At 37.3% G+C, this 24,778-nt stretch overlaps 1 protein-coding gene across 1 annotated transcript in view; it reads left to right on the top strand.

Annotated features, from left to right (window-relative positions):
* adamtsl3 (ADAMTS-like 3) overlaps nucleotides 1-24,778 on the top strand; it is a 244,317-nt gene that overhangs the window by 107,163 nt on the left and 112,376 nt on the right. Inside the window, exon 4 of the mRNA XM_067445136.1 lies at nucleotides 23,508-23,635. Coding sequence (XP_067301237.1) covers nucleotides 23,508-23,635 — 128 coding nt within the window. The remainder of the gene's footprint in view (nucleotides 1-23,507; nucleotides 23,636-24,778) is intronic.

Genomic DNA, 24,778 nt, shown 5'->3' with positions numbered 1-24,778 from the left:
TCATTTTTAGTGTCTCCAACTGAGCAAGTGGTGGCAAGAAACCTTGGGAGAAACCAGGCTCAGTCGGGGTGCCAGTTCTCCTCTGGCATATTAACAAACAGTGTATGATTATTATTCTTGCAACCTTACAGGTCAGAAATCATATTAGATCAGAATATTAAACATTTCTGGGTATCACGCAAGAGATGGGTTTATTGAGGATGACGCATTGATTAAACAAGAATAATCTGTTATCTATCAGACAGTGGCTGTCCTTTTCGCGTGAAATAAGTGTGGACATAAAATAAAAGACAGTAAAAGTGGAGTGCTGCAGGTCACGTCATGTGAAATGGTGGGTGGGGGAGATAAGGAAGGTTGGCCGAGGTGGAGACACGTACGCTCGTTGTGCATTCACACTGCCAGCGTTTGTCTCGCACAGCTGAACCGCAGCTTGTGTATTGCAAATACAGACGAATATCATCCATTCTGTCACCTTTTCCCTTGTTCCCCTCTGTCCCAAACACACATGATAAATGTAACATTAAAGTTAATATAAGCTTCTAGTTTTAATAACTTGGCCTTTGAAGCTTGGGCAAAAAGCTGCTCAAGCTCTTTAAAGCCACAGTGCTTTCTGATCAAAATTGACTACATGAAAAATGTTACACCAATGTTTTGGACAGCGTAAGCAGGAGACAGCCAGTTAGGAAACAACTTCTACATGATGTAACTTTTAGTAATGTTCGATAACATTAGATTAACGTCCAACTAAAATGTTTCTGAAAATGTTTCATGAACGTCTATTTAATGGTTTTTGCTAATTGTCACCCTATTTTTAAATTCATTTCAGTTTGTTAATTTTAAACTACACTTCATTGTCTCGCATAGACTGACAGCAGAAGGTCTGGACTCTATCGCAGCTTTCATTGGCGGCCCAGAGGCCATCTGACTGACACCCAACTCAACCAATCACAGTTAGTTTTGTTCTGCGTCACGTTTAGGGGTGTGAATGTTGTGAAAGTTTACGGCAACAATGGAGCCACGATTTCCACATACTTTTGTAAATGCAGTGTTTAGTTGATGCTGGTAAGCGTTCATTATCTCAACTGTAAACACGACGGAGTCTTCTTCCACGAGGGAGTTTGGCGTCAAGGCATTTGTTTCCAGGCAGATCGGTAAAGAGCGGAACGCACACATCTCGCGGACATCCTGTAGAATTCAACCAATCAGATGACGACTTTGAAACTCCTAAAGTGTTTCCAGATATGTGTGCATCAGACGGTCAGCCAACGGTCCGTGGGCGTCAGTCTGAGACTACAATTTTTACAAATATAATTAATGAATAATATAAAATTGCATTTCTCTGGGGAAAGGTGGTAAAATTCATTTTTTCATTTTGTTCGTTCATTGATTTTAATTTGACATTTTTGGAGGTTGACACTATGAATTGATATTGTATAGCAAGAGCTGTGAAAGGATTCTTCAGAAATGTATCTACTTGAAAGCAAAAAACAGCAAATGGGGTTGGAACAATGTGAGGATGAATAAATAATGACAGAAATTTCTTTTTTTTGGTGAACTGTTCCTTTAAGCCTTTTTTTAAATGTCAGAATAGAATGTGTGGTGTTCCTCTACACTTCTAGTATGAATAAATAAGCTTTTAAGTGACAGAAAAGTGTTTTTTATTACGTATTATTACCTTATTCTACTACCTTGCTAAAGATGAGTGAAGTTGCAGTCGGGTGAAACATCATAACTCAAATGTGGTCTTGCAGATGTGCTTTTCAGTGATGGTAAGAACATTTAAGGTCTATGAAGTGTGAATTTTTGCTTTGCCACAGCTTTATTTATATCTGCCATCTTGTGTTGGCACCAGCACAATGGTGCAAGATGTCTCGGTGCAATCTTCTATATAAGAGAGGGGTTGTGTTGGATCTGATGGAGCTCGTCTTGTGTTTTCTCATATGTGAGTGTGTGGTTGTAAGTGATATCCTAGAGGGAATGTCAGGAGAGAGAGAAGAATGAGGTTTTTCTTGTTTAGCTTTTTCATCACACTGATCTTGTCCATGATAAAGAGTTATTAGTTTGGAAGCCCTTCCAGCTTTGTTTAACCTTGCGTTGGATAGGAAGAAATCGTTTAATCAAAACAGACCTCCCAGTCTGAATGGTTTGATGAGCATATTTGGAGCATTATCCAGATTCTTGCCGACTAAGAAGCAGAGAAGTTTTCACATTTTTAGCATTTCGTTACAGCAGGGGTCGACTTTTTGGCATCCAGTTTCATTTCAGGCTTGATTTGGCACTATGATTGGTTTATATCTTTTTCACATTATGATGAATGCAGATTTCTGTGGTTTTTATGGCTCAGTGACATGTACAGGACAGTTAGCACCTGCTAATGCTAGTTAACTCTGCAGGAATTTCACGTTGGATTTGAATTCTTTCCTTTAGGGAATGCGTCACGGCTGTCTTGGATCGCAAAAGTTTGAGGCCAAATAAGTCAGAAGAATTCATTTAATCTGTAAATCTTGATTTCTCTGACCTCAATTCCCCTTGCTGTCATTGATCATGCTAATTAGCTTCATGGCGAGACTCAATCGGTTGTTCCGTTTGGAGAAGATATAAATTGCACCATTAGGACGTCTTATTATGCGCCGATCCTAATGAGAATTCCTGATTTTGCCTGGAATGAGGCTTGTGAAATCAAGAGGGGGAAAAGAAAACGTTTAGATTTGCTTTCAGCTTTAACAAATCCTTTTTTTTATTATTAAATTGGTAAATTACAATCTACAATCAACACTTACTGTAAAGTTTTGTTTGCTTGGTTAGAATTGTTTGCCAAGACAGGAATGACCAAACTTATGTCAGCCATACCCCCTTTGACCTTTTTGTGGCCCTAGTCCATAATATCGCATTTTATTATTTAAGATCTACTTTTTATTTATTCATTCAAAAATGTATATTAAATTACTATTTATGTAGTGTTTGGCTTGGATTTTTACAATTACATATTACATTTTTACATTTTTAATCAGCTCACAAACCCCAATTTAGGAATCCCTATTACTGTTCACATCCACACCACTATTACTGCACTGTACAAAAATATTGTTGGTTTAACTTAAAAAAAGTAAGCAACCTGATTGGCAGATTATTGAAATAAAAAATTTGAGTTAATACAGTGAAGGAAATTGGTTTAATAAACAGAAACATGAAATATTATTGTATCTGAACCACATAAATAAATATAAAAATGTTGTGATAAATTATAAAATTGCCACAATTTGGCACGTTTCACTGCATTATTACAAATAAAACTAATTTTTTAAGCAATATGCTTACTAAATCTTTTAATACTATTTGAATACAGGATCTATTTGCTGTCAATTCTCAAAAAAATATCATTGCATTAACTCAACATTTTAATTTCAATTTTCAACTCAAAATTTTAAGGCAACCAGGTAACTTACTTTTTAAATATTTTTTACAGGGTGTAGATTTAAACCTCTCGTGCTATATTACACTTTTTTGCATAACTTTTTCTGCACTGTTTTTGCCATGTACACGCTATTACTTGTCTTCTTGAACACATTTGCAGTTTTTGCCTGACTGACACTGAAACTGTTGGAAAAAATCACACATATTTACACAGGAGTATCATAGAGACTTGAGGGTGGGCTCTTTTGATTTAACCACTTAGAAACAACCCAGAACACCCTGGCAACCGCATACCATCATGCTAACAACTTCTCAGAACACCTTCATAACTACATAGAAATTATCTGGAAACCACCCAGAACACACTAACGTTGTGGCGGTGAGTTTTAAACAGGCATGCACCGCTCCATATTTTCACCATGCAGAAAATGTAAAACAATCTTGTATTTACATTTATGCATTAGGCAAATGCTGTTATCCTAACCAACTCGCATTGCATTTATTGCATTTCTCAGTTTTCCTAGAAATCAAAGCCATGATCTTGGCATTCGCACCATATTCTGCTGTTTGAGCTACACTGGATTATGTTCTTTTGGGGTTGACACAACTGATTTGACAGTGTTTACCATTTAAATGTATTTATAGGTCTAGAGAGTGCTTGACTCTCTAATAATGTTAAATATGAAGTATGTTATGATTTGCTGTACTATGGAGTGCAGCTGTCTAGGTGTAGGCCCAATTCCATATTAATCAGTCAATTAATATTAAGAGCAGGGGTGAGCTAATTTTAGGTCCTTAGCATGTGCTCTCCTAGGTACTGACATAGCATTGAAATAATGTGCCAGGTCTTCGATGAAGAGTTCTATTTTGTGGTTTTGCTCTCACCTTAATGAAAACATGAGACGCCCTTCGCCAAACCAAAAGAATGTCTCGTATGTGCTGTTTGGTCCAAAGCCCTCAACTAAAGAACGTACTACTGTAGCAGATAATGTTCTTCTTGCATGTGTGAAGTGCTAAAAAAAGGGTCATTTTGTTTCTTCTAATGTGCATAAATATCATTATTAATGTAAGCATGAGCAGTTGCTGGCAGTAGGCAGTTGGGGACACTTAAAGGTGTCCTAGAATGATTTGAAACAATATGTTAAATTGTTCTCTAATATCTAAATAGAGGGTATGTGGCTTATTTAAGGTCAAAAATTGTCCAGATACAGTTTTACAGGTCCATTTACAACCCTATAAATTGTCCCTAGGATGTAATTCTCTGTTTTTGCCTTCTTTGAAAGGGTCATGAATATTAATGCTGAGCTCTGCTCTGATTGGCTGAGCTCCACTGCTTAATGACAGTTAACACATATATCATCCGTCATGGGAATGATTTTACAATGATAGCTTCTCAACTTTGAATCACGAACTGGATTGGGTAGCGCGTAAATATGTTGTTTAAAGTAACGTTACAGTTTGACAGTATTGATTTAAAAGTCGATTTATTTAGCCAAACAAAGTAATGTAGAAGCCACTCAAAATAGTCAGTGTCATGTTTACTACTCATCTGCTGCAAAATACTTCAGTTCTCAAAACTGTATATTTATTTAACAAACTGAATAGAAGCCTTGTCAAATGACTATCGTTTCACTTAGATGGTGAAGAAGGTGACGTTAGCTACAAGGCTCGAGTGAGCGATCTGTAAGCAAATAAACAGTAGTAGTAAACGTAGTTAGCTTCTGAGTTATGTGTTGATGATGAAATATAGGCTAATTTAGATTTCCATCCATCAAAAGGGATCGACATGTGTATCTACTGTTGTATTTTATGACAACACTGGCAGGAAATAATATTAACCTTTGTCATTTGACAAACTGTTATGTGAGCTACTTGGAGTTTCCAGTTGTTACTTTAGCATCTTGCGTTAGATCTAGGGGAAATTATCGTAATGTTGTCTTACTAAGAAACTTTCAATTTAATCCGAAATGGGTTCAACAGTCAATAAGTGGATAAAATCACTACTGTGCAGGAATACAGCTGAAATCGGCCTTTTCTTCAGTATCAGACGCAAATCCTGCTATATTACCATAGGTTAGAAAAACTTTCTGTGGTGAAATGGGCCGAGCAAACAAACAACTTTGAATTACTTTGTTGCGGTATCCGATTGTAAATAGTTCTGCCTGAAAATGAACATTGGCTGACATGCAAATGTTGGGGCGAACATATTAAGGATCTCAGCGATTGCGTCACAGTTGGCGTTATGTTGAAAATAGCCTGTTTTTCTGTGGTGCTTTTCATAAATAAGATTTAGATATGAAGGAGGGGGCAATGGTGTTTGAGACTCACTGTATGTGATGTCCATGTACTGAACTCTTGTTATTTAACTATGCCAAGGTTAATTCAATTTTTCATTCTAGGGCACCTTTAATATTCAACAGTACCATTGATCTGACTGACACTTGTGTGAGAACCGAACTGCTGGATGATGACACTTTTTTGCAGAACTGCTTTATAGATAAAATAACCTAAATTAATAATCTTTAGAATGGAACTAATTTCAGCTGAACAACAGCCGGAATACATTATTTTCCTGTTATCACTGTAAAGCTGCTTTAAAAGAATGCATTAAGCGCTATATAAATGAAGGCGACTTGATTTGACTTGACTAGGCGGTTAGACACGTTTTGGAGCAGAGATATGAAGTCCTGGGAGTTTTATCTCTAGCATTGTTTTTCTCTGCATCGCTCTGCTTGTCTGTCTTTCATCCTGTCTGTCTCTGTGTCTATCACTGTGAGACTGTGTAGAGCCTCTACAGTCTCATAGCGATGCTGAGAATAGACCGCCAGAGACATGCGGTGCACAGGAGAACAGGATCAGCATGTCTGGTATTTCTCTTTTCAAGCGTCTTGTAATTACGAGTAGAGAAAGCTGCAGACACCTTATCATTTTATTTTCACTCGTCAACAATACATCTGTAGCCAGTACTTTTATTTTCTCACAAACCTCTATACTTCATGCTGTTTCTGATTTCATATCGCGGCTGCCGCAGCTTATCCAAGTGCTTAGTGATGATTTCAGATCAGACCTACAATATTACAGATGAATTCTTTTGGAGATTTTTAAAAATGTTTTTGAATGAAGTCTCTTAAGATCACAAAGGCTCCTTTTAATTGATCACAAAAAGTAATATATTTATTATAACAATTTACTATATATATATATATATATATATATATATATATATATATATATATATATATATATATATTATTATTATTATTATTATTATTATTATTATTATTATTTTTTTTTTTTTTTTTTTTTTTTTTTTTTTTTTCACGCTACCCAGTTTAGTTTGTGATTCAAAGTTGAGAAGCTATTGTAAAATCATTGCCATGACGGATAGTGGATGTGTTAGCTCTGATTTAATATTCATGACTCTTCCAAATAAGGCAAAACAGAGCATTACATCCTAGGGACAATTTATAAGGTTGTAAATGGACCTGTAAAACTGTATCTGGACAATTTTTGACCTTAAATAAGCCTCATACCCTCTATTTAGATATTAGAGAACAATTTAACATATTGTTTCAAATCATTCTAGGGCACCTTTAATATATTTCTGCTGTGCTTGTCACAGTGCATTCTGGGATTTACTTATGCATGAAAGTTACATCCAAAAATATGTCGTAAGTTAGCATAATGTTGTTTAGAAAGCTCAGAAGTTTTTGGAAGAGAGTTATCAAAGACAGGGAAATATACTGTTGATGTTTTAACATAAAAACTTGCACAGTTCTGGAAGACCAATTAAGTTGTGAATATCAAACACTGTGCGTTGCATTAGGAAAATTTCACGCTTTTGCTCAACACCTCTAAAACATTTGGCTTTAATTTCTGTCCCGTGCAGAAGATCAGACAGTGGCTGATTATGTTGAGAGTTCTGGGGCCGTACATGCGTTGGCCATATGGCTCACTTCCCTGACAACTTTGATCTTCACATCACTAGCAGAACGCAATTGTGTTTGTCACAGCTTGTTAGAGTAGCCAGCCTCTTGGATGAAGTTGCAAGCAAACGTCTGAAAATGAGAGTCAAAAAAGCGGAAAGACATTTTAGCAGGATGACTTGGAAGAGTGTGTGTTTTGCATCTATTTGAGTGATATCATTCCCACAGATTGAGATTGCGATAACCGAGGGTTCGATCCACATTTAGCAATTGATTTTCTTGAAAACTTTCCATGTATTGTGAGCTCTTTCATTCCTTAAACGGATAGTTTATCCAAAAATGAAAATCTGGGATTTACTGACTGGTCTGGTCTTCACATGATGTTTTTCGCATGGCTTCAGAAGACTCTACAGTGCATGTGTAAAATGGACCGCTTTCTTTTATTAAAGTTAGTTTTTATATTGTCACAGTGTTTTCTTTGCATAAAAAGGTGCGTTGACCTCCTTTTAGAGTTTGTCACACTGAGCTTAAAGGATTAGTTCACTTTAAAATTAAAATTACCCCAAGATTTACTCACTCTCAAGCCATCCTAGGTTTATATGACTTTCATCTTCCTGATGAGCTAGGGGTGGGCGATATCTCGATATTTTAAATATATCGAGATATTTTTTAAACTCTATATGGATTTGGACATATCGTATATATCGATATATTGTTTATATTTAATTCTGATTCCGCCACTTTGCTTGTTTGCCTTCTCTGTGTTGTGCTCGCACGCCTCCCGCCTCGTTGCTTTTGTTCCCTTCCCCTCGCGTGTTGTCTCATTGAACATGGCGGCGTCCGCAACCAGGTGAGGATTAGTTATCATGTTGACAAGCGTGTGCGTTGTTTAAGACTTAGTTTAGAGACCACGATTTTCCTTCTAACACAACTGCTTGCTAAAATTCCTAAAGAAATATTAATGTTCATCATAGTTCAAATCGCAAGTTTCGCCCACAGTCAGGTGATTGACACTATTGGTGCGAGACGTACTCTCAGTCGTGTCAGTTTATGATTTGTGTCTAACTTATCATAAACTGACTAATTTCGTTCTGTAACTGGAAAAGAAGGGAAGCTCGCCTCATGTGTAGCCCTACATGATCCGCATTATGAGGCGCTCACGCTTTTGTAAAGAGTGCGACATCTAGGCCAATTTTGATACAAATTTAACAGGAAGTGGTGTTATGACAAAATTAGTTTATTTATATTCCAGTCATGCCCCAATCTTTCCGCAAAATGCTTACAGTTTACTTTAACTGTAAAAAAAAAAGGAGTCTTTGGTTCATCTTTTGAAAGCATGAAATGAATGAAAAGAATTAAGGCTATATGTGTTATTTATTTTATTTTACAGTTAAATTATTATTATTTATGTAATCAGGGAGTTTTTTTATGTCAAAAGCACTTTGTTCCTACATGAACTGACTACCTCTTTGCACTTCAATAAAAATATTATGACTTTATGATATTTGGCATATTTGTTTTTGCTGTAGTTTTTAGGGGGTTATTTTTCCTGTAAAGATATCGAGATATATATCAAGATATAGCAAAATATATCGAGATATATTTTTTGCTCCATATCGCCCAGCCCTATGATGAGCACAATCAGCGTTATATTAATAAATAGCCTGATGTGTCCAAGGCAAGCTTTATAATGGCAGTAATAGGGTCTAGAGTCTGAAGCCCAAAAAAGTGCATCCAGCCATCATAAACGTACTCACCATGGCTCCAGGGTGTTAATAAAGGCCTTCTGAAGCAAATCTATAGGATTTTGTAAGAAAATATATCTATATTTAACGTTATAAAGTAAAATACACCCACAAGTATTCTCATTGCTTCATAGCGTTAAGGTTGAACCACTGTATTCACACGGACTATTTTAACGATGTCTTTACTAGCTTTCTGGGCCTTGAAAGTGGTAATAGCATTGCAATCTATGTGGACTCAAATAAAGATCTTAAAATCTAGGAGCTTTCTGTGTTCTGGAGATGAATGAAAGTCTTGTGGGTTTGGAACGACATGAGGGTGAGTAATTAATGACAGAATTTTCATTTTTGGGTGAACTAGCCCTTTAACTGATCTCCCAACCTGTAACAGTTTGCTTCATTTGTTTGGAGAAATTATGCTTAAATCAGCTAAAATCAGGCTGGGAGACCAGCTAGACCAATCTGAATCCGCTAAAACCAGCACAATAGCACAGGCTGGTCCTGGTTAAGCTGTCCTTCTTTTCTTGTCTTTTCTTTTTTTAGCTTGGTGAGTTAACAATTGCAGGTGTGAAAAGCCCTTTTGTGTTCCACGAGTTTTGAATGACATGTGTGTGATTAGATAATGACAGATTTTTCAGTTTTGGGTCAACAATTCCTTTAAACTTTCCTCAATCCCTTTTTTTCCCTCTCAACACACACAGTTTGTGTTCAGCAGCCAGCTCACCCAGATGTTAAAGTGTTGTTTAGCCATGTCCCTGAACGCTGCTGCTTTCCATCCAATGTTTGACGAGAATCTCATGGACCTGTTGATCCATCCATCGCCCCCACACACACACACGCATCTGGAGCTAGGAGAGATATGATTGATGAGTGAATTCCACTGGTGGTCTGTGGGAGACTCGGAGGAGGTCATGTCCCACTGGAGAGTCTCTAGCCGAAGGGATGCTTATCACCTTCTCACACCCACTCACTGTCCGACCAGGCCAGCCACTGTGTGCTTGAGTGTGCATGTGTGTCCTTGGGTATATAGCACATTTATGTTTATACATTTGTGATATACTTTTATCAGAAACATGCTTTACCCAAGTGCACAATTGCTTTGCTATACTTTGCAAGCATGATCCCTTTGAACATACGTAAGGTGCATAGTTGTTTTGATCTGGTGGTGATACTAAACCTTGGTACTCAATTGGGTAATAAAGGCATTACGTCTACATTTTGTGTTTTTCCCATTAGCATTCCTATTCTGCAGCCCTAAAAAATGTTTTAGTATTAGTGTTATTTTTAGTATTATTTTATATACAGTGGGGCAAAAAAAGTATTTAGTCAGCCACCAATTGTGCAAGTTCTCCCGGTTAAAAAGATGAGAGAGGCCTGTAATTTTCATCATAGGTACACTTCAACTATGAGAGACAGTCATGTATTTGGTCAATAACAAAAGTTAATTTCAATACTTTGTTATATACCCTTTGTTTGTTCTGTAAGTCACCACAAGTTTTTTACACACTGTTGCTGGTAGTTTGGCCCCTTCCTCCATGAAGATCTCCTATAGAGCACTGATGTTTTTGGGCTGTCGCTGGGCAACACAGATTTTCAACTCCCTCCATCTGGAGATAAGCTAGGCCACTCCAGGACCTTGAAATGCTTCTTGCAAAGCCACTTCTTCGTTGCCTGGACGGTGTGTTTGGGATCATTGTCATGCTGAAAGACCCAGCCACGTTTCATCTTCAATGCCCTTGCTGATGGAAGGAGGTTTTTACTCAAAATATCACAACACATGGCTCCATCCATTCTTTCCTTTACACTGATCAGTCTTCCTGGTTCCTTTGCAGAAAAACAGCCCCAAAGCATGATGTTTTTAACAACTAATTAATCTTGAGTTGTGGGGGATTTTTTTGGGGTAAAGGTGGTTGCAGTTTGGCTCTTTTTCGACTGGCATCTTTTTTTCTGGGTAGATGGAAAAAGTTGTCATGAGTTTTGGTCTTTTCCTGGCATTGATCTGGTTTACTTATGGCAAACAACTTTTGGGCCAGTCTTGGGCCGTAAATCATAGTGGCATGTAGGCCAAACTTACAGCTGAAATTTAAGCACATTCAGCCAAGAATCAATTTGCTATTTGAAAGGAAACTTTTCACCCAATCAAATCTTACTGCAACAGCCTTAGTCCTAATGGGTTGTTATCATGGCTATCAAAATCCAGTGTTCTGTATTTTGCGTACGTGAGTTTTTGTTGTAGGTGGCTATTGAAAATGGCTATAAAAAAATTAAAAAAAATTGTGTACTGTGCTAATTAATTGAGACTTCTCACAGCTCTTACAGGTTGTTGGCCTTGTTTGTTTCGTTGCTTCTATTGCTCTCCCCTTTTTTGTAAGTCGCTTTGGATAAAAGCGTCTGCTAAATAATTAAATGTTAAATGTTATGTAAATGCAACTTACTGCAAACCATCTCATTTTGACCAATATGTGTGTATATTTTAGGGAAACGTCAGTAATGATAGACAATCGGGCTAAGCTACTGTTAGCAAGTGTTTGCATTTTGCCGTATTTGTCCTATAAATGTGTGCGATTTGTTTTGGCCGAACAAATTGAGGTAAACTCAAACCGAGTTCTTTTTTCCTTCTCAGACAACAGTAAGCTTTAGAAGAAAAAAAAACATGGTTCTATTTTTCAAAATTCATTAATGTTTGCGCTAAAATGTTTACTGTTGGAAGACTACTAATGAACATAGACAAGTTATACTGCCCTCAATCAAGTCTTGTGGGAATGATTGTATTTACAATATAACCACACATGGGGAAACTCAGGAATGTTTTTGAGCCCCTTTCCAAGTTGGGGGCTAGTCAATTTAAGAATGGCAGAAACTGACTGCTATTGTACTCATAATGCTCGAATAGCTATGCATACAAACTAAAAATAGAATAACGATAATGCTTAACATAAAATACTAATACAATATAAAACTAAATTTATTTTTTAAATACAAGATTTATATTATCTACAGTTTGGAATGTGATCATTTCATAAAGACCAGGAATCTAGTAAAAACCACAACATCCAGTGATTTTTCATAATCCAGATATTTTTATAACAACATCCTTTTCCTTTTATCATACCATTGCCAGCAGAGTGATCACCCAAAATGTATTATTATAGGCCAAACTTCATGTGTTCATTTATGGACAGTGCTGTAGTTGTCATGTGTGTTTTCAGATTGGGTTTTGTTTGTGTTCAGGTCTTTTATTTTGTAGTTTCTAACAGTCATAGTTCCCGTCATCTGATTGCTCTCATGTGCATTCCAGTTAGAAATTTTCTCTGACTTGAGTCTGCCAACACCGCATCACTGTGACGTATGGCATCAAAGTAGCGCAAGAGCGATTCAAGAAAGCGGATTTTTGTTCCAGACTTAATCTAAAGTCGCTCTCAGCAGCATGCTGGGTGTTGGGGTGTTCGCTAACAGTACATCACTGCTTCTTATTTCTTAACAAATAACGGAAAAAGTATTTGGCGAGAGTATACTTGGGCATTAAATCACGTTTAGGGCCCTATTTTAACGATCTGAAACGCAAGTGTCAAAGCGCGAAGCACAAGTAACTTTGTGGGCAGGTCTCGGTGCTGTTGTTATTTTCCCGGCGGGATAAATGGCTCTTGCGCCCGGCGCAAATCTAAAATGGGTTGTTCTGAAGTAGCTTCATTATTCATAGGTGTGGTTTGGGCGTAACGTGAATAAACCAATCAGAGCGGCATCCAACATTCCCTTTAAAAAAAGCAGCTGCGCAAGTTCCATTATGGATTGCTATTATTATGGCGTATTTACCAGGCGCACGTTCTTGTAAGAGCAGCCCTTACGAAACAAAAATATATTGCAGTATATTGGAAAATTTCATGCAATACATTAGGCAATATATTCACATATGTGGGAATTAATATTTATATCTTTCAATATATTGCAATATATTGAAAAAAGCAATCATTTGTATATTTTGCAATATATTACATGAATATATAATATATTTTATAATACCATCAATATATTATTCCATATATGTACAATATATTAAAATATATTTCAAGTAATATATTGGTAAATATATTTTCCTTTCGTAAGGGAGTGGAAGACAGAGAAGCTGTGTTGTATGGGGATGGGAGAAACCCACCCAAAATAGGCGTCGGTTAAACAGTTTTTTAGTTTTTCAGTCGATTTTTTTTCTTGGTTCTTGATGGACAAACCAATTTGTCAGATGTCCTTATATACATATATGTCTTGCCACTATTGGGCAAACAGGTCTGATCCTTAATTACTACAATAAGCCTGAATAATTTGTAAGCTAGATTTATGCCTATTTTTTCACATCTTCGTGGCACACCATAATGTGTTAATATTTTTTTTAGTGTAACAATTTATGATTTGCAAAAATAAATGTTGCATCTGTGTAGATTACATGAGCAAAGTGTATGCGCGTTGTGCACGCTATACATTATGGTCAAGCATGCGCCCTTAAAATAGCATAATGAACAACGCGCAACGCGCCACTGACTTTAGACCAGGTTTTTTCTGGTCAGTGGCGCAGCTGTTTAATGGAACAGCAAAATAGCACCAGGGATTGTTTGCGCCGGAACACGCCTCCTTTTTTGAGCTGAACTCTCCATTGAGCGCAAGTTCATTCACTAGTTTAGCGACGTGCTTCTGTGGAGGGAAAAGCGCGCTTTGCGCGGGTGCAAAATAGGAATGACACATGCGTCGGTGTACAAAGTCAATTGCGCTGGGTGCAAGATAGGGCCCTTAGTCTCTTTTGCAATATGCGTGCATGAGTGCAAGAATGACCAATAAGTTGCTGGCTGAAGTTCACTTAACGACCACCGGTGTCACTATTAACAAGCTTTTTTAAATTCTACATATAGCCCCTTTAAATATGATTAAACGATATAAATATATTAAAAAAATATATACAATTTATATTTATACAAAATTCAGTCATGATGTTTCATATTTACCACTGTGTGGCATCCCCTCTTCTTTTTATAACAGTCTGCAAATGTCTGGAGACTTAATAGACAAGTTGCTCAAGTTTAGGAACAGGAATGTTGTCCCATTCTTGTCTAATAAAGGCTTCTGGTTGCTCAACTGTCTTAGATCGTCTTTGTCGCATCTTCCTCTTTATGATGCACCAAATGTTTTCTATGGGCTACTTGCAAGGTCTTTCCTGAAAGAGAAGACGTCTGGATGGGAGAATCTGAACTTGGATATACCTTTCAGCATTGATAATGCCTTTCCAGATGTCCATGCCACACACACACAGATGCAGGCTTCTGAACTGAGCACTGATAAAAACTTAGGTTGTCCTCTTTTTACCGGATGACATGGCATCCCAGTTTAACAAAAATAACTTACAATTTTGATTCGTCTGACCACAGAACAGTTTTCCGCTTTGGCACAGTCCAGTTTAAATGAGCCTTGGCCCAGAGAAAATGCCTGCGCTTCTGGATCATGTTTAGATATGGCTTCTTTTTGACCCATATAGTTTTAGCCGGCAATGGCGAATGACACGAGGATTGTGTTCACCGACAATGTTTTCTGGAAGTATTCCTGAGCACAGGTTGTGATTTCCATTGCAGTAGCATTCCTGTATGTGGTGCAGTGCCGTCTAAGGGCCCAAAGATCACAGGCATCCAGTATGGTTTTCCCTCCTTGACCCTTACGCACAGAGATTGTTCCAGATTCTCTGAATCTTTGGATGATATAATGCACTGTAGATGATGATGATAACACCAAACTCTTTGCCATTTTTCTCTGAGAAACTCCTTTCTGATATTGCTCCTCTATTTATCGCCACAGCATTGGGGGAATTGACAATCCTCTGCCCATCTGGACCTCTGAGAGACACTGCCACTCTGAGAGGCTCTTTTTATACCCAATCATGTTACCAATTGACCTAATAAGTTGCAAATTGGTCCTCCAGCTGTTCCTTATATGTATATTGAACTTTTCTGACCCCTTTTTACTACCTGTCCTAACTTTTTGGAATGTGTAGCCCTCATGGAATCCAAAATGAACCAATATTTAGCATGCCATTTCAAAATGTCTCACTTTCAACATTTGATATGTTTCAAATCATATCAACCATCTATATTCTATTGTGAATAAAATATGAATTTATGAGATTTGTAAATTATTGGATTCCTTTTTTAGTTACAATTTGTACAGTGTCCTAACCTTTTTGGAATCGGGTTTGTAATTGAATATAACTTTATTCTTATTTTTGGTAACACTTTAATTGAATTCTCACAATTAATTAGTTGAATATTAGCATGCATATTACTAGGATATTGGCTGTTTATTAGTATTTGTAAAGCACATATTAATGCCATATTCGTCTCATGAGTTTGTAAGTACATAATTTTGTGTGTGTGTTAAATTCAAGATTTACTTGTACATATTCAGTTGGGTGAAAGCTCTGCACCATAAATCTCAGGCTAACTTTTTAAACTAATGTTGCAATATTGGCTGAAAAACATCCACTGCAGACTATTTTTGTCCTTGCCTTAAACTGATCCATTAAACTGATTATAGTAATTCATCTAGAGACTATTCGGCTAAACACAAAAATGTGATTTGTTGCATCTTTGTTTGAAAGTACTCTTGGAGGAGAGAACGTAAATGACAAACAAACATGATCTATCTAACAAGCATATTATTTGTTACAACTAAGATCTTTCCCAAGGAGCAGTCTTGGCAATCAACGGCTTTACCTAAACTGACAAGTATAGAGGAGTTATATGAGGACACATAATATTCTGGAGCACTCTTGTCCAAAAAATACTTTCAGCTCACTCAGTTCTCAGTGTTGACAAATCAAGAGAGACATGGGAATATGAATTGAACATCACTACGGAGCAAATGCTTTTTTCCAGAACAATGCAGTGACACGGTTGGCTCTGATAAAAAATAAAACAAAAATGGGTGACTTACTTGCTGTCTGGCTAAAAAACTAGGATTTGGAACAAAGCCATTATTTGTATCAAGTCTAGATTCAAACTCACTAACTGGATTATATACTAACCATATTACACACCATAAATGCTACATAGTTATAATCCAGAAGTGAAATATGTCAGATGTGGCTTAGAAGAAACTACATTCGTGCATTCTGCAATTGGGTGCAGTAAAGTTAAAAATGTTGGCAAGAGGTTAGAAGAAGTGTGGCCAAAATATTGGACACTCCATTTCCAGTGGACTCAGAGCATTGTCTCTTAGGAAATTGCACTGATTTTAATCTCAGACTCAACCACAAAAATAAAATATACAAACATTTGCCTTCACGGTTGCTATGAAATGCTTTGCACCGACCTGGAAGTTGAATTCCCAAAATTCATCCTTCTTGTAAAAATGCATTGTGTAAGAAAACCTGCATTTGGAATATATCATAATGAACTTGGTTTTATATAAAAAATGTTAGATTTGCTTGACCAGTGAAAATAAAACCAGTGAAAACTATTTTGGGGTGTTATGAGGGGTTTCTAGGGTGTTGCTATGTGGCTATGCAGTTTCTAGGGTGTTCTGGCTGGTTGTCAAGTCCCACTTATTGACTGTAAAAAAAAAAAATGGACTCTCTTCCATTGTAGAAAAGTGAATAATGTTCCAATATGGCACTGACATCTTGCCCCCCCCCCACCCACCCACCCACCCACACTCCCACAGAATCGGTTTGCACAGTTTACTGCAAAACAACTCAATATGTCAGGGTGGGTTATGGAAATGTAGAAATGAAAGTTAATCTCCTCCCGAAAAAAGTCTGTTGGTGCCTTAGTCAATCTAAGCTGTCAATGATGAAGTCACACCTCCCGTTTTTGTAATATGAAACTAAAACCAAACTAATTTGAAAAAGAACACTTTAACTTTAAAGTTTAACACACTTCACACTTTAACACATCAGTGTGATAACTGCCTAAAATGAATGAAACCATCTTAGGTAAAGATGTGTCATTTGATTGTTTAGTTTGTCTCATGTGCCATTTGATTACATAGAGAGGGCAGGTTTATGAGCTATAGTGGGACCAACCACCTGGGGGTGATCGAAATGTTTTGGCTTCACTTTTCAGGACTTGTGCGGCACGCTCGGTCCTACCCCGCCCAATGTGTCAGAAATCGCCCCATATACTCTTAAAAAGGGCACGGCCATTTGTAGTGGTGTCAAAAAACATAGTGGACAATCCCACAATGCACCTCAATAACGAGTGTACAACTGCTTAACGCTCAGCTAGAGAATACACATAATGCACTGTGAGAGAAAACCCGCGTCTCGCCAGGAGATGGTGCCCACTGTTGAATCATCCATCCATTAGTTTTCCAAACAGCACTGGTCCAGCATAATATCAAATAGGTTTAAAAGGTATTCATTCCTTTTTAATTTATTCAATTGTTTAATTATAGTATATATATACAAGTTTATGTCAGCATTCAAGATAAATATTTTCATTTTCAACTGGAGCTGCCATTTTGCTACATCTCAAATAATTATTAAACAACAAACTGAAACCACTCCAAACGGCAGCTCTTCCGGCAATCGTTGTACGAATTCACTCACTTTTTCATTCACTCCTTCAATGAGGGTATAGGGGGTGATTTCGAACACAGCACTGGTCTTAAGATCTTGCTCTGTGTCCCTACTTCACTCTAAGTCTATCATAATTTATGTCTATAGCAAAAACACTGCTGCTATGAACCAAAGTTTAAGATTTCTGGTTTGGGCATTTAACATATTCCTCTCTACTCCAAGTCTTAAACTTGGTGCCACACTTAGAATGAGAAATAAATACATTATCAATCACCATTATATTTTTCATGCGGTTTAGTGTACATTGAAGTCCAATTAGGCTCTATGTACTTACACTCAAAATGCTAAATTGCCATAATGATTGGGAAACTCAAGCTAAACATTCAGTTTCTGTTTATTTAGCAATTTACACTTCATTAAAATAATGAACAATACATAAACAACTGAATGATTGCAGGCAGGTGTTGCACAGGGAATAATATGGAGAAAGAAGAAAAAATCCCACACACTGCTGTAGCTCTTAGTGAATACAATATATTTTGTAACTTATAAAACTTTGACCTAACTTTGTTAGACTCTCCCCAACACACACACACACACACACACACACACACACACACACACACACACACACACACACACACACACACACACACACACACACACACACACACACACACACACACACACACACACACACACACACACACACACACACAAACACCAGAAAAACACAAATGGGGTTCATTTTCAGGTGTTTAATTCTGTTTAATGTCCAGCATTTGGCATTGATGAAGGTGTGTAGTGCATCTGATTTCTAAGACTGAATATTGGTCAATATGAAATCATAAGGTAAACAAAGACTTTGATAGAGCCGAAATGTGTGAGTAACCTGAGAGAGGTGTTTGGTTTTCCTCTTCTGCCAGACACTGGTCTGGTGCGCTGCATTCGCCAGTATTGTGAATTGACGCCTCTGTAGCCGTTGGAGAGCTCAGTCATGAAATGCAGTAGAGACATTGAACAGCATCTGTGTGCGGCTGCCAGTGGACTCTGCCATATTTTGCTCTAATTTTCTCAGATTTTAACTGAGTTCTCTGGTGTGTTGTTTAATGTGCTCAGGAATGCCTCATAAATGACAGACCAGAGAACCCAGTAAATATTGTGGGTTTTCTGAGTCACATTTGTTGCGTGGTCCTGCTGTCATTGGGTTTCTCTCGTTCCTCCTGGCTTTAAGCATCTTGCCATACCATTGGACTGATCTTCATGCTGTAAAAAAAAATGTAATTTAATTTTGATGGTCCCCTACATGTCAATTAACTCTCAGAGAGTCATTCTACTGACTATAAGTAACTTTGTAAGTGCATATCAACTAATTCTACTAACCCTTAACCTCTTATTCTAACCCTAATCCTACTCCTACTAGAGTTTACAAAGAATGGTGTGAAAAGGGAAAAACATCCAGTAATGTGGCAGTCCTGTGGGTGAAAATGCCTTGTTGATGCTAGAGGTCAGAGGAGAATGGGCCGACTGATTCAAGCTGAAAGAAGAGCAACTTTGACTGAAATAACCACTCGTGACATCCGAGGTATACAGAAAAGCATTTTTGAAGCCACAACACGCACAACCTTGAGGCAGGTGGGCTACAACTGCAGAAGACCCACTGGGTACCACTCATCTCCACTGTAAATAGGAAAACAGGCTACAATTTGCACAAGCTCACTAAAATTGGACAGTTGAAGACTGGAAAAATGTTGCCTGGTCTGATGAGTCTCGATTTCTGTTGAGACATTCAGATGGTCCCAGAACATGGATCCATCATGCCTTGTTACCACTGTGCAGGCTGGTGGTGGTGGTGTAATGGTGTGGGGGATGTTTTCTTGGCACACTTTAGGCCCCTTAGTGCCAATTGGGAATCGTTTAAATGCCACGGCCTACCTGAGCATTGTTTCTGACCATGTCCATCCCTTTATGACCACCATGTACCCATCCTCTGAAGGCTACTTCCAGAAGGATAATGCACCATGTCACAAAGCTCAGATCATTTCAACTTGGTTTCTTGAACATGACAATGAGTTCACTGTACTAAAATGGCCCCCACATTCACCAGATCTCAACCCAGTAGAGCATCTTTGGGATGTGGTGGAACGGGAGCTTCGTGCCCTGGATGTGTATCCTACAAATCTCCATCAACTGCAAGATGCTATCCTAACCGAGAGAGAGAGAGAGAGAGAGAGAGAGAGAGAGAGAGAGAGAGAGAGAGACTGACTGTAAATTTAAAGATGTTACTAAAAGATTTGTGTGTTTTTGTACATCTCTAGGGAAAAGTATGTTGACATTCTTTAACTATAAGCCAAATAAAATGTCTTCCGGCCATAATTTGGTATTTGCCATAAACTGTAGCACAGAATTAATATTTCTAGCTTTATGTAATGTCTGTGTGAGTACCATTGTTTATAAACAGTCAGGTTTTATTAGCCACGGTTTCTTAAGCCATAAGCTAACCTCTAGCTAGCATTAGCCAACAGACTCCTCAGCTTCAGCGTAGATGCTAAATGAGTGCGGATTTCTCCTCTAAAGCACTGATGTTATCTCTTCCAGTCCCATTTTCGTATCAGATGGTTTCGATGAGAAGAGACAGGAATAAACTAGGTGCTGTTCTACCTGATGAGCCTGGCGAGAAACCATAAAGATTTACCGCCCATCAGGAAGTCTTATAGAGAAAGAACCTGCGATAGTAACTTTTAAAACAATAGGGATTTGAAATCTAATCTGAGGCCAATTTACAGAATCGCTCTTGACTGGAAAGTTTAGTCTCCAGGGAAATGGATCGCTGTTAGATCATTGAAAAAGCTGACATCCCATCACCGCTGCGAGGTTAGCTAGTCACAAAGCCCACTGCTGCTAGTCTGTTTTTATTGGCAACTACTGACGGGCTGTTTAACTAGGACTGCGGTCCAACATGTGAAATTAAGAAAGCCTCTACACACATTCATGGTAATAGAACTGTACAAGCAGAGATGTTACATTTTCCAAACGAAAATTAGCAGGAATTTGCAGAATGCTGGAAGAAATCTGCCTTTCCCACAGAATAATTGCACATTATCCATGAACCTTTTTGAAATGGAGGTACACTGTTCATGTTTGGGGTCAGCAGGATTTAGATTTTTTTTAAATAAATTAATACAGCAAGGATGCATTCATTTGATCAAGAGTTACTGTAAAGACATTTATAATGTTTTAACTTTCTATTCATCAAAGAATCCTAAAAAAAAAGAAAAATCATAGTTTCCACAAGAATATTAAGCAACATGACGGTTTTCAACATTGATAATCAGCATATTAGAAGGATTTTTCAAGGATCATGTGACAGTGTGTTTTTTTTTTGTGTGTGTGTAGTTATATTTTTTCTGAAGGGCATGAAAGAGAGAATTTTTCAAGGACCTTCAGACTGTTTTTATACACAACGGCAGTTTGTTAAGCTCCAGAAAACACCATAAAAGCCTTAGTAGTAGACCATATGATTTGTGCACTATATTGAAAGTCTTCTGAAACCACATGATGGCTTTGTGTGAAGAACAAACAAACGTTTTAGGAAAATTGGTTGTTGTTACCCTCCACTGCAGCGCTTGAATCTTATCCATTGCAGATTTAAAATGGCACTATGGTTCCACACCAGTGTGATGTCAAATTGATATGCCATTTTAAAATCTGCATGTAAATGAGATTTCATAACAGGGTTTTTCTCAGACATGACACGAGTCAAAGTCTCTTGTGTCTTATTGCTTTATTACAGTCTTGGCTGCTTTTAGATCAGACACATGGGAGGTTGAGGTCAGCAAATGTGAGCTTCAGTTGGTTTGACACCAAATAAAAAGGCAGTCAGAGCTAGACTTTAGTATATTTTGCTCTATAAATTATATCAACACACAGGAGTTTGAGTGGGTAAAGAAATCAAGCAAAAGTATTCTGGAACGCAAGGAGCTCAGCTAATGTTCAAGGTCAGTGTGTAGCTTGTGTCCAAGTGGGATTTACTGGTGGGAAAAGTGAAGGAACTCAATGGATAGGTGGGTGACCGAAACATAAATAAAACTGGAGAATGAATGAGTGTTTTTCTTCTGAAAAATAAATTTTGCAGCAATAACATTTACAACTGAGAATGATACGATTTTTCAGGTCAAAAGAGGAGAAACCTGAGATCTACAAGTAGAGGGCATCATTGAACAGCTTAGTATGCAATTTCTTGCCTTTGACCTTTTTTCATTAACTGAAGACATTCATGCACCTCGATTACTGTCCAAAAGTTTTAAATAAATAAGATTTTTTTCCCTTTTCTTATCCTGTTCCACATGTACTTTTTATAGTAATTGCAATAAGTTGGTAATAACTAGGTACTAACCCTGAACCTACCCCTAAACCTAACCTTAACCAATGTAATTACCTTTAATTACCCAGTACTTGCTTGCTTAGAAAACTGTAAGACTGTAAAATAAAGTGCATTCAAAGATGTCTCTGATCCTGGCCAAGGCTGCATTTTTTAAAATAAAAATACAGTAAAAATAGCAATATTATGAAATGTAAAAATGTAAATTATTCCCATGATGGCTAAGCTGAATGTTCAGCATCATATGATCAGATGATCCTTCTGAAATCATTCTAATATGCGGATTTGCTTCTCAACAAATATTTCTTATCACGGGCGTCGGAATCAAATAAAAAGTGGGTGGGCCCTCTCTCTCAGAATTTTTTTTTACTGGAGTAACGTTAGATGCCATTTACATTAAATACAAATATACCGCCATTTACTAAACAATTGATTGGGCCAGACAAAATTACGGAAATCACTGAGTTATTTACCGTGGCTATAGTGTAGGGGTAAAACGCATGCCATCAAGTTTTGATGCAAATTGACCAGCGTTTCAAATCCACCTTTTGCAACACTCGCTCTACTCCCTTTTCCCATCACATATCAGATCGGAAAGTCATTTATTTTCAATAAAAATTGAGAAAATATTAGAAAACTGGAAATAAAGTGTCTAACGTGTTTAATAATAAGTGTTTCTCGGCTAGGGGTAGGTAAACAGACATGTGCTGAATTAGAGACGATAAAAGTGAGTGGGTCCAATATCATTGGTCGTAAAAAGTGTTTTGGTGGTTTTTGGTCACACACAATGGTTGCGACGCCCATGTTTCTTATTATTATCCAAGTAAAAAGCTGCTTTGTATTTTTGTTGAAAAAGTGATGCATTACCACTCAAAAGTTTTGAATAAGAACGATTAACAAAAAATTATTATTTAGCAAGGACACATTAAATTGATCAAAAGTGACTGTATATTTCAAAGACATGTTGTTCATGGAACTTTCTGTTCATCAAAGAATCCTGAAAAAGTTTCCACAAAAATATTAATCAGCAAAAAAAATCAAAATTGATAATAATAATATATTTTCAACAATGATAATAAAAACAATAATAATTATTGTGCACCAATATAATTGACATTGACTGAGCAGCACATTAGAATGATTTCTGAAGGATCATGTGACACTGAAGACTGAAGTAATGATGCTGAACATTCAGCTTTGCGTCACATTAATAAATTACATTTTAAAATATATTCAAATAGAAAACCATAATTATATTTTTCAATATCACTGTTTTTACTGGATTGTTGATCAAATAATTGCAGCCATGGTGAGCAAAAGAGACTTCTTTAAAAACTAAAAAAATATTCCAAACCTTTTACTGAGAGTGTGTATAACATCAGAAAACTTGCTAAGAATGGTTTACTTATAGTAGACTCTGCATTTTAAAATTTGATTCGAGAAAATGTTTTAATTAGTACATCTTTAAATGTTGGTGTTTTTGTGTTTTGCAGTCTTCAAGAACGACCCGCTCAGATGAGGAGAGGGACACCGGTTGGGATGCCTGGGGCACGTGGAGCGACTGTTCTCGAACCTGTGGAGGAGGAGCCTCGTATTCTCTGCGCAGGTGTCTCAATGGAGGGTAAGCACACACACACACACACACACACACACGCATTCATATACCTTCATGATTTGTCGAACACTAAGCCTTCCTTTAAACCTACACCGTAAAAATGCTACAGTAAAAACCATAAGCACATAAAGCACAGAATCACTCCAAAGAGAGTTATTCTCTATATCCTTAAGCACTCTTTCTGAACTCCCTGAAACATCTATTGTAGTCTTGAGTTTTCTTCCAGGAATAAACACGTCATAATATTCCTCATTTAAATAATTCCCGTCCAAGGCATACACAAAAAAGGCATGAGGCCTGGTTGAGTTGTGTTAGTAGTGTGTTGAAACTCAAGGCTATGGTATGATGTGTGAACTTTCCCAAAACACACTCGAATCAGTTGACCAATCGCAATACACTGGTCCTGCTAAACAATCAGAGAACATTGTGCGTTTCTGAAGGAGCTCTTTATAGAGACCGGAACTAAACAGAGCGTTACTGACAGACTGGGTAGAGAGGTGCTGCAACAATACAAAGTATGTGAAAATCAATGTTTTTTAACATTCAAGCATGACAACCTATTTTTGTAACCAATTTTTGGGCAGCTGCTCCAAATAGTATTTGGACATTTCAGTTACATTTTAAAATCAAAGCAAAATATCAAATCAAGTGGCGTCTGCAAACAAATGATGCTTTGCTGAGAACTAAATTCACTTTCCTTGTTTAGAGACGGATGTCTTTTGGCCAGGTTTTTCAAATACTGCAGCTCTTTCCGCAGACAAAAACACAGTCAAATTATCCGAGTTTGTTATATTGTACTGTATTTCAGTCGTCAACATGCCGATATCTGTCATGGTGATGTCAGGCCGCTTGTTGTTATTGCTGACCTCAGAGAGAGGACAGAGAAGTGCTTCGTTTCCAGAGAGAATGGAAAACTTGACAGGCGCTTTGGAAACGAGTATCTTTCTCTCTCTCCTTGTAATTCAACTTATTTTTCTCCTTCTAAAGCAAAGAAAAGGTTTTGTTCCTCAAGTAATAATGTTAGTACACATTGCTTTAATTATGCATGTGCATATTTTACATGATTTAGAATATATTAAAGAAGCTTTTGTCATTAAAATGAAGCTGAGAGAATTGAATGATTCATGGATCAGCAAAGTGTCTTTTCTG

The sequence above is a fragment of the Pseudorasbora parva genome, chromosome 1, assembly GCF_024679245.1.
Source record: "Pseudorasbora parva isolate DD20220531a chromosome 1, ASM2467924v1, whole genome shotgun sequence".
In the NCBI taxonomy this organism is placed as follows: Eukaryota; Metazoa; Chordata; class Actinopteri; order Cypriniformes; family Gobionidae; genus Pseudorasbora; species Pseudorasbora parva.
Note: the sequence above shows the minus strand (reverse complement) of the source record. Positions and strands in the feature narration are given on the sequence as shown.